Consider the following 12484-nt stretch of genomic DNA (forward strand, 5'->3'; position numbering starts at 1 on the left):
TGTTTCTACCGTTATTATCCGAAAATGCTGTATATTATTCGTTGAAAAAACCCTGGGATTTTCAATAAAATATCCGCACAAAATAATCTCGCAACGTTTTAAGCGGTTCCTGATTTATTTATTTTAAATTTCAAATATTTATAGCGAGCGCCGCTTATCTCGCCTGCGGGTGATATTGCTTTTTTAAGCCATTTTGCCATCACTATCGTTTTATTTTACCGTATATATATGTATATAATATATAAATAGTTGCCAGTATTTATTTTATATAGAAAATAATATCGGATATGCGCATCCCGGGCCGCGATAACGACTCTCCGTATTAATTTTGTTTAAATTTTATATTATAAATTTTAGGCGGTGCTGACCGGATTTTAAATATTTTAACGTACTTTTATCTAACCGGTCGCTTTATATGTATGGCATTATTAATTTAAATATATTTTTATGACAAATATGCGGACGATCCGTCCCTGTGCTGTTTTCCATCAATAATTTTTAATCAGACATAATCAGCTGGCAAGCAACGGCCTTATCAGGACCGGGTCAGGTCACTCGCTCGCCAACTGATCCAGATAACGAAAATTAAAGATCGAACGATAAGCAGTGCGGCCCAGACCGATTTGTTTGTGGTTGAGGATTTACTTTTATTTTTTTATTTATTTTTTTTTAAATTGCATCGTGCCTGCTATACCACCCCCTGAAATTTCAAAGATTTATTCACTTTTGTTAATGTACGTCGAATATTTGAATTGTCACACAAGAAAAATGACCCCTGGTGGCACAAATAAAAAGTTTTTCATTCGGTAAATTGTCATTGTCACTGATTTTCTGAATCGTCATCAAATAATATCAGTAACAGTGAAATTGACTTATGCATTTGAGTAGTGTCACAAATGACAGCAATGCGTTGGAATCGCAATTAGACAAGGAGACTGAGAAACCGGATTTCAGTCTAAATGGAATATTCATCAATCCTTATTTTTTTAAAGGTTTTCATGAGTATAGAACATTTTTCATTAATGAACAATGACAAATGATTAATTGACACTAAATTACTGTCTTTGTCACAATTGGCAGTTGACATTCAAACTTTTAGAAAGTACATAATATACATTTGAACAATGACAGCTGACATTACGATAGACTCGCAATTAGACAAGGAAAGTGAGAAACTGATTATTATTTGGTACAAGATTATCATAAATTCTCTCTCTTTCTTTATTTATTGTTTATTAAAACTGAACTGTTATTGAACTATTACAATGAGAGTTAACACAGGTATCTTGAATAAATTTATCTCTGCATTTCAGTAATGTCACATTTGACAACTGACGCAACCAGCAATGCTCAAGAAGTTAGACAAGAAAGTTGAGAAACTGATTTGTAGTCGACTTGTCATCCATTTTCTCTCTTTTCCTTGTTAAACTGTCATGAAGGAAAGAAATAAACTATTGTATGATTTATAAATGATTATTAGTGGTATAGTTTTCCTTCTTCGAAAGTTTCTTAAATTGAAATCTCATTAAACACAAAATCATAAAAACAATTTGTCGGTTTCCTCTCTTTCTTCGTCTGTGTAAGTCTTCTTTGAGCTATCATCAGTTTGTTATGTCAGAATTGACAGCTGACGTTCGGGATTTTCTGAACCGTCAACAAATAATAACACTAACAGTGAAATTGACATATGCATTCGAGTAGTGTCACAAATGACAGCAATGCGTTGGAATCGCAATTAGACAAGGAGAGTGAGAAACCAGATTTCAGTCTAATATTCATCAATCCTTCTTTTTTTAAAGGTTCTTATGAGTATAGAACATTTTTCGTTAATGAACAATGACAATGAAAAATGATTAATTTCCACTAAATTGTCAATGCCACTAATGTCACAATTAGCAGTTGACGTTCGGACTTTTTAGAAAGTACATAATATACATTTGAACAATGTCACAAATGACAGCTGACATTACGTTGAACTCGCCATTAGACAAGGAAAGTGACAAACTGATTCATATTTAGTGAATTTCAATTAATTCTCTTTCTCTTTCTTTCTTGTCCTCTAAACCCAAATTATCATTGAACTATGATAATGCGAGTTAACACAGAGTATCTTAAATAAATTTAACTCTGCATTACAGTAATGTCAGATATCGTGAGAACAATGAGTTGTCGGTTTTCTCTCTCTTTCTTTGTCTATGTAAGTGTTCCTTGAGCTGTCATCAGTCATGGTAAGTAAACTTCCTTTCTTAACCAAGACAGTTGACATAATACATATGACTATACATACTTTTCATTAGGAGTTAAATTTATACATTTATTCCAGTGTTGCCAAAATATGTCGAGGTTAGGTACCAGTAGAGTTTCCTTGAATAATTTTTTCCTTAGACTGTCAACCGTTGACAAACGTGTGAAATGATGACACTAAAAGCTGAAATGGGTATGTATATGTACATACCTTCTGATTACTAGCAGCGAAATTGCCTGCTGTTCCTTGAACTGTCATTATCATTGGTTGTCGGTAATGTTAAATTATGGCATTGACAGTTATTATTTAATTAGTGGCTAAAGGTCCATCCATTCCAATGTTGCCAGAGCGTTTTTAGGTTAGATATCATTTATAAATTTTAATGATTCGTGGATGATGGTTTAGTTTTATTCTTTATTGTTTTCTATTCCGGCCATATCATCCCCTGATATTTAGAAGATTTATTTATTGTTTAATGCGTGTGGATTAGTTGGATTGCCTCTTAAGAAAAATGACCTCTGGTGGATAAAATAAGAGGTTTTTTTAAGTGGTCACTAATGCTACAGTTTAGACAGCTGATGTTCAGAATTTCCTAAGGCGTTATCGATACATTGACAGCTGTCCATGTGAGAATGACAGTGACCATCGAGTATGTTGACTAAATTTACCTCTCATTTACGCATTTCAGCTATGTGCTATTTGAGAACTGACGTTATCTTAGACAAGGAGAGTACGAGAGAAATTTTGATCAATCTTTCGTGTCCTTTCTTTTAGATTTTCAGAAGCAACAAAAATATTTTATGTTCATGGCAGTTGAATAATTTTCTTATTGTACTCTTACTTAAACAAGGAACGTGAGAATTGTTGTTATAAAGGATTATCATTAGTTCTGTCTCTGTTCTTTCTTTAAATTATCCTTAAATTGAATTATCATTAAATGATAATAATGACAATGAGAACATATGTTGACTAAATTTCCACAGCTATTCCAGAAATGTCAGAAATGACAGCTGACGTTAAATTGGACTCGCACTTAGATAAAGCTGCGTGAAACTCTTCAGTCTGTTATTGTCATTAATTCTCTCCTTCTTTATGAACTGTCACTGAATAATGATAATGACAATGGCAACATGTATATTAACTAAATTTACATTCATATTCCCATAAGGTCACAACTTATAGTTAAGGTTAAGTTGGGTGTTTTTAGAAAAGAAAGTGGGGAACTGTTTTACTATAAGAACGTAAATAATTACCGGCCTTTTCTCTTTCCTTGTTTTTTCAAAATGTTCCTGAAGTGACAGTTGACAATGCATGTGTTTACCGAACTTACATTCCAATGTTGCAAGACTTTCAAGAAAATCCTGCATGAAACAAAATCAAACTGATAAATGTTTTCAGGTTATGTATAAGTTTAAAGCATATCAATAGAGTGTTTTAATTCAGTATTTATATTATTATATTGATCGTTCCATTCCTCTTTATTGCCTAATATTTTTCTTAGACTAAATTTGTCTTGGATGCTAGTGACTACATTTATATACTCCTTCCAGTGTTGCCAAAGCCTTTTTAGGTAAGTTATAATTCATATGTTTTGAGTATATTTTATTTGGGTCGTGTGCAGTGCTGTTGCCAAATTGTGTGAGAGAATTGATGATTTTACATAAGATTATTATTGACTCAAACAAGATTATTATTTTGGGCACCAGAGGGTTTAGTGCGCCTATAATAGGTAAAAATGTACCTATTACTCAACAATGAAGACCGCCTTATTTTTATTTAATCTAAAGCCTAATGGAAGGCAGCTGTTTAGAATTTCCTAATCAATTTTAAAAGTAAAGCCAATAGAGTTATTTTTGTATTTCTCAAGATACGCGTTGTTTTTTATCGTTTAAGCCAAATGGCTGGTGTTTAGATAACTGACGGAATTTCATCAGCACTTAGTGAATTATTTTCTAGATAATATTTTAATTTTGCGGTTTATAGTCCTTGAGAGGAATAAACAGATTTAGATTCTGGTATCGAGTAGAAAAAAATTACAATTAATGATCGTAATATTCCAAGTGCCTGAAATTTTAACTCTTATTAATTTTTTTTAAGAGGGATTGTATGGCGCTGAGGAATCTGATTATACACTAATTTTTTTTACAACTCTTTTTTAAATATTTCTTATAAAGTAGAAATAAATAGAATCAATAAAACTAAAACTATCTGGTGTCTATATCGACGTTCCGACAAATTTTATTTACCTTTATGCATCTTATTATCCTCAGGATACTAAGAAACCAAACATATTTTTATATTATAGGTATATTATATATTTAAGGGAAGAGGTACTTAACGAAAGATTAAAAGTTTTTTATTTATTAAAATTAATGATAATTTATGACTACTATGATTAGTACTATGAAGAATCCATAGAACCTTTTTGAAGTACATAATATATCGTGTTTTCTCCGTTATTTATAATTAATGTTCCGTCAATAGAAAATATTTTTTGTCTTTTTTTAATTAAGAAAATAATCAACTTTTGATTGGTTTAAACGCAGTTTTGTCTAATATTTTTTCTCTCCCTCAAAATTGCATTTTTCTTTAAACTTTATTTCTTTGCTGATTATGTCTAAGAGTAGCTAAATAGCGTTATTTGCTTCAGACTGTATTTTTATTTTATTTTATTAAAAAAAGCAATATTATTACTTAAAAAAATATATATATTTTTTCACGTCTTTAGAAAATTACTAGTTTTCTGAGAGGAATTTAAGAACTCCTTAAGAAATGTCAAGGGTGTCAAACAAATGGCCGATTTTGTTCACAGTTATTTTATATATTTTTTAAGAATTACACAACATTTTTTTAGGCACTCTTTTTAAAAAGAAATATATAATTTTGTATTGTGTTTCCTAATATTTTTAATAAATTATGTATTTTTATTTTAGACGAATTTATAGAAAATTAAAATTTACAATTTTTTACAGGCACTTTTGAGCTTATTAAATAATTATTTTTAGAATTTCCTGATATTCTAATTGAAGTTTATTTTTAAAGCAATTACCTATTACACGTATACGTATGCATGTATTAGCCTTGGTGCTATTTAAGCTCCGTACAAAGCACAATAGTTAAATACCCTTTATTTACTAATTATCCAAAGATTAATGAAAACCTGCTTAAATTAGAATTAAAAAATCACTCTGATATCATACAAATATATACAGGGTGTCCCGAAATTACATCGCAATATTTTACCAGCCGCATCTTCGTCTAAAAATAAGACAAAAACTTAATATACTGGAATCTTGAAAAGTGAATCGTTTTTAAGTTACAGGGTGTTTTATAATTCCGATTGAAGACGGTTTTTTGTTAATATTTTCGAAACGCCGGGTCGTTATTTTTCGAAATTTTTATCGTATACTTCTGTTATTGTTACTAACTGATTTTATAACATTTTATGCTAAAATATATACAGGATCGATTAAAATTAGTGGTTAGCAAGGTTAAAAATGTCAAAACTTTTTTTCTAGCTACTTTCTAATATTTCTGGTAATAAAATCGAAAAGAATCAATATTTTTAATTTAAAAAGGTGCTCTTGTCTTATTTCGATAGGAGCGCCCGTTTTTGAAATAATCAGACATAAATGTTTTGAAACCTACATTCATAAAGTATTTATGATTACGTTTAATAACATTAAAAGGTATGTTACAAATCATTAGATATAAACATGACATAAGACTATTACAAATACTTAAAATCAAAAAATATTTTGTTTCTTTAAAATTTTATTCTAAAATTGTAAATAGCATGTAAATAATTGAGAAAAATTAAAACAATTAAGTTATTAGCCAAAAACAAAAAACTGAAAATACCATACAAAAGAAAACAAATTATAGCAAATGTTCGAAGTGGTTGCCATTTTGTTGGAGACATAATCTTGCCCTACGCCTTATTGCGCGAGTTTTAAAATAGAAAATGGATTTTCCCTTATCTCATTAACCGCCCAATTAATTCTCTGAAATAATTCTTCATGGGTATTAATTTCTACAGCATATACCAATCCATAAATAGTAATCTACTGAAGTTAGATCTGGAGATCCAGGAGGCCAGTTTAGAGGACCACCTCAGCCAATCACTGACGAACATGCGCAGGCGCTCCGTCGTGCTGAAATATTAAATTCTGTCGTATGTTAACTCTTGAACACCCTGGTAATGATAAGGATGTAAGCCTTGGATTCTTACCATTCTTCCTATATAAAAAAATATATTTTATCTTTTATTATTACGTATGTCGGCATTTTTTTTTTTAATAATTACTATTGAGCGGGGGATATGTGTGGCTGGTGTCACTGTTCTGATGCTTGTTCCAGGATTCTCTTCGAAATAGTTTAAGACGTTTTCCAAGTTATGATTTGCTTGTGGGCCTGCCTTGTCCACGAGCTCTTTGAAAACTTCAATTTTCACATAAGTTACGGTGGATGTTAATAAAAACTTGATGATCTGGAATTCGTCTGAGGAGAAATCTTCGGTGATACTCTCGGGCAGCAGCTCACGAGCTGCTATTACACAACCCATATACAAAATGCATATCGCCCAACTCTTGATTCGTAAATCTATCTATGGTTTTAAAGAAATAATTTACACAAAGAACTATTTAACTTTATCAACAATAATTAAAATGCCAAGCAAAACGTCTAACAAAATTCAAGCAATAAACAAATTGTCAACAAGCACTGCCAACTACTATTTTTTATTTTATAGATAGTTACCTTTTCAATACTAAGTCATGATGATGACTTAAAACTTAATAATTATTTTTCTTAAAACCGGAGGTTTCTAACGAAATAAATTCGAAAAATAATGACCAGGCAATATTAACAAAAAACCATTTTCAATAGGAATTATAAAACACCCTGTATCATGAAAACGATTCACTTTTCAAGATTCCTGTATATGAAGTTTTTGCCTTATTTTTTGACAAAGATGCGACTGGTAAAATATTGCGATGTAATTTCGGGACACCCTGTATAGATAGTTCAAAAAATGAGCAATAGAGCAGGAATTTATATTTTTTCTTTATAGATATTAGAAACCAATTTTAAATCGATAAACATTGCACCGTATTTACATCTGAAGCGATTGCTATTACGGAAGCACTTAATTTTTGTTTAAAATAAAATGCACTAATTTCAAGCAATTGAAAATGGATACACATGGTCACATAAAGTAAATCCTATAATATGGGAAATTAAGAAATTAATTAGACATATAACTTATCATAATAAAAATCTAACGTAACGTTTTGTAACGAAGTTTTACCGTCTGATCAAATAGTTCCAGAGTGGACAAAATATATCCAAGAAATTGAACATTACTATTCAAATTTAGAACAGAATGTAAAGTTGAATATCATATAAGTATTTATATAAGTATTTAAGTAAACAATTACCTAACCATCACTATATGTCTAATCCGTGATTGTGTTTTTATCAATTTTAATTATTAAGTATCATTGTAAAACATAAGCCTTATCACTATTTTAAATGCAAGAAAATTTAAAAAAATATAAAATGAGTATGCATAGATAATACTAAATTTATAATATCTATAAAAAAATGCAACTGGCTGTAAAAAAAATTCTTGGTAAAATTTAAAACATAAAAACCTTTAGGATACAAATAATTATAATATAAAAAACTTACCTTTTCTTTGTAACGAAGTTTTACCGTCTGATCAAATAGTTCCAGAGTGGACAAAATATATTCAAGAAATTGAACATTACTATTCAAATTTAGAACAGAATGTAAAGTTGAATATCATATAAGTATTTATATAAGTATTTAAGTAAACAATTACCTAACCATCACTATGTCTAAACCGTGATTGTGTTTTTATCAATTTTAATTATTAAGTATCATTGTAAAACATAAGCCTTATCACTATTTTAAATGCAAGAAAATTTAAAAAAATATAAAATGAGTATGCATAGATAATACTAAATTTATAATATCTATAAAAAAATTGCCAAAATTGGCTATAAAAAAAATTCTTGGTAAAATTTAAAACATAAAAACCTTTAGGATACAAATAATTATAATATAAAAAACTTACCTTTTCTTTCCTCATTTTCCCCGGAAAATTCTCCAAGTGGAAGCTCATCTGAAACAAATAAAACCAGAATTTCAAATACATATCATGTGTTCTCACACTTTGCTTTAAATATTGTGCCCTTGCAAATGTTGATTTTAATAATAATAATAATAATAAATATCTTGTATTTTGTAAATTTAGAATATTTTGTACAAATTTAATCATTCTGAACTCCTTGAACTCCACTTGTCTAACTCTGAACTAAGTTTGGAATGTACAGTCGGTTTTATTCAGTATTGAATTTGCTTTAGTCCATTTAACTATAAAATTATTATTATACAATGCCAAAATTCAAATAAATGAACGTATGTTACCCAGAACTAGACAGGAAGCCTATAATTTTGGAAGGTTTGATACCTCGCCCTCTATATTGTAGGACAAAAACAAAAGGTCACATACAATTCCAGATGTATTTTCTCATTATTATTTTCCTAATATCAATCTTGGAATCTGCATGTTCTGACAGTACTCCCTGTCCACCTAAGATCTCAGTGGCAAAAAATACCTAATTTGAGGAGAGACGTCTATCGGGATCTATAAAGGAATTTAGGTAACACATTTATTTATTGTAATTTGAAAATGATAATTTTATTAATTATTTTATTTTTAGTAGAGTCTTACGAGAGAATTGCTGTAGGTGTATCGGACTCGCAAGAAAAAAATTCAACTGCAACAATTGCTGCAAGAATAAGATATTACCGAGAAAAAATCTCCAATTCATTTACTCAAATGCAAGCTGCCTTAAGTAAAATTGGAGGTCCTGGAATTATTGTGCACATATTTTATCATATTAAGTTATTTTAATGAGGCTTGGGTTTTGAATGTACTATGTTTTATTAACTTAGAAAAATAAATCGAAGTGAGAAGAGGAATTACAATTGTAGACGTATCATCGAGGGGCATTGGGTATTGGGTATGATAGCAAATAATTCTGACGACTTAAGACTACTTGTATGTCCTGATAAACACTACACTTACCTCAATTATTTGGGAGCATGTAAATGTAGGGTCTATTATTCACACTGATAAGTGGAGGGCTTATAATGCTTTAAAAGACTATGGATACCAATTTTATTCAGTAAATCATAGTGTGGAGTTTGTAACTGAAGGCAATGTTCATACTCAAAGGATAGAGTATGAGTGTAGCAAAAAAGTTTTTACGAGGGCAATATATACCAGAAGATAAGTTTGCTGAGAAATTATGCGAGTATCTTTGGAGAAATCATTGTTAAAAAATAATTTAAATCCTATGGTTGAAGTCCTTAGTGCCATAAGGATGGAATATAGAGATTTTAGAGTTAGAGTGGGGTAAAATGTTATATACACAGTACTTATTGGATGTTTATTTTTTTTGTTTAATATGTTTCGGTTTTTTTTTATGAGAATTTGACTGTTGAATAATGAAGCCAGTTTAGGTTAGGTTGGGTTGGATTTGAGTGAAAATAAGTATTATATACAACCCCCAATCTAATCAAATGATTTATGAAAAAAATGATGCATTTCCGCAGTATTTTTAACATATTTATATTTAAAAAAATATCTAAAAAATAAATCAAAAACATCTATTCATGAAGAAAAATTTTGGTAGTTTTTGCTTAATTAACACTTCCAAATATTAAATAAATCATATTTTTTTATTTAACCGATTTCAGTTATTTTAAGTTCGGAAAATGGACAGGACGCATTTTCGCCAAAATTTTTTTGTCATCATATGATCATAGGGGCAAATTTTGTTTGAAGCTAAAAATGTAAGTTTCACTAATTTAGAGTAATAAGCTCTATCCAGTGTAAACATATCCTATTAAAAAATTCAATTTAATTATGTTCCTATAAGAGCTTCATATATTTCTTTGCTCTAAGTGAAAGTCATTTAGTAATGTTTATATTAAAAAATGAAATGAATGCCTCTGATGACTGATGACCGGTCACAGATACGGTCAAAAGGCATATCGTAACAATCGAATTTCCCTCGGGTTTTTTGGGATCGATTTTTTCGTATTTTTGGCTTTGGAAGCACATTTTTTACCTTTGAAATATTTATTTAGTTTTTGGTCTGGTGGATATTTTATCTCGATAGAAATTGAAATAATTTCTTATAAGGTAAAGGGTTGTCGGTAGAAATTTTAATGTCTGGAAGTAATTTAAAATTGTTGAAAAATAAATTGAAAAATTATTTTTAGGTCTTTCAGGTAGTGGTGTCCAGGTTTTGCTCTATATGAAACCTTACTAAGGGGAATTTTATTAATATTTTTTTTAAATATTTATTCTAAAAATTAATGTTTATTTTAAAATTATGAAAAAAATATACTAAGCTATTAATTCTTAAAATTTATAACTTTTTTTTCTAGTTAAGTTCTCCAGACATGGGATAATTTATTATTTTATTATACCTTTAGATATCACTACTGAAAAAGGCAAATCGCACTTTATATTTTAATTAAGCTACTTTAATGCCATAACAATATTTATAGAAAATATTCCTGTGAATATCCGGCTTTTTATTTTATAAGAATATTCCAGTTACTTCTCGAGATGTTGGACTTAAAAGTACGCAGATATTTTTATTTACACTAGGCCAAATGAAGTTAAATAATTCCAAAATTTAATCGAATTCCAAGTACCAACTGAATCAGAAATTCTTAAATGTCACTATGTTAATTCATAAAACAGCAAATTTGCTTCGTGGTTAATAAACTTAATAAATAAAATTAAAAAAAAAAGTGTTGCTGCTTATTCGACCGCTACCTCAGAACAATTTGTTCTACTTTTGACTATTTAACATAGAAATATAATTAAAAAAATATATAATAAGACTTCTTTCATAAATAAAAGCTCTTTAGCCTCCTTCATAATTAAAGGTCCTAAAATTAAAATTACTTGCATAAGAAAATGTCTTGACCAAAGACACACTTAAAGAGAAAGATGAAATTAAGTCAAAACTTTTACAAATATAAAGCTATCAAAATCAAAGGTAATAATTATGTTTTGGTAAGAAAGATATTGATGATGCAGGTCTAAAGAGTCTTTTTTAAATATTAGAAATTTTTTTACAGAAATTTTCAAATGACATTATGATAATTTATAAAATAGCAACCATTTACCCCAATTTACCGAAGATCCTCGTAAGCTCAATGCAAAGAATTGAAAAGTGTTGCTGCTTATTCGACCGCTACCTAGAAACAATTTATTCAACTTTTTACATAATTTCAATGTTTGTTCCTAGATTCATAATAGTTGAAAATCAATAAATTCCTCACATTAACTCATGAAACGGTTTATATATATCCGTGGTTAATCAACTCATTGGACAAAATCAGGCAGTCAAGTAATTTCATTTTCCAGGACAGTTAGTTGAATTTGGGAAATGATGGTCAAAAGACACAATTTTCAACACAAGTTGCGCAAAAATCTGATAATTTCTTAAAAATGTGAACAGTTGTGTTTGAATTTAGTTTTGTCATTTATCGAAGGGTTATTTAGGGTTACATTAAAAAAAATCAAAAATTTGTACACAAACCACAGTACTAAAAAGGTCAACAGGGGGTGTCAATTTTTCTCGGTTTTTCCATGAATGCCTATAATTTTAAAAGTACTCAAGATATATTTTTTTTTGTATTTTTTTTGAATTCCTGAGAACCTGGTCTATTGTCCTTTATCGGCTTGTCGGTGACGTTTAGAACACCCTGTATAAAAAGCTTCTTGAATTTTTTGCATAAGAAAATGTGTTGAACAAAGACACATTTAGGGGGAAAATAATGGATTTGAGAAAGGTGAAATTTATCAAAAATAAAAAAAAATATCTGCCAAAGTCGAAGGTAAAAATTAGGTTTTTGGCAAGAGGAATATTGATGTTGCAGGTCTAAAGTAAACCTTTTTTATTGAAAAATAGTTTTTTTTTTACGGAATTATTCAGAATTTTTCAAATGCCTTTAGGCCAATTCACTAATCAGCAAATTTGCGTGTGTTGCTGCTTATTCGACCGGTACCTCAAAAAAATTTGTTTCACTTTTGCCTATTAAAATGAGGAGTAGAAAAGTTCAATAAAAATACAATTTTTTTAAACTAAATAAAAAAGACAAAATATTCGTATTTTTTTAAAA

General features: G+C 29.3%; 1 protein-coding gene across 1 annotated transcript in view; it reads right to left on the reverse strand.

Moving 5' to 3' along the window:
• Positions 1 to 12484, reverse strand: part of LOC126740442 (zinc finger protein ush) — a 318530-nt gene that overhangs the window by 212530 nt on the left and 93516 nt on the right. Inside the window, exon 2 of the mRNA XM_050446466.1 lies at positions 8346 to 8393. Coding sequence (XP_050302423.1) covers positions 8346 to 8393 — 48 coding nt within the window. The remainder of the gene's footprint in view (positions 1 to 8345; positions 8394 to 12484) is intronic.

The sequence above is a fragment of the Anthonomus grandis genome, chromosome 9, assembly GCF_022605725.1.
Source record: "Anthonomus grandis grandis chromosome 9, icAntGran1.3, whole genome shotgun sequence".
NCBI lineage: Eukaryota > Metazoa > Arthropoda > Insecta > Coleoptera > Curculionidae > Anthonomus > Anthonomus grandis.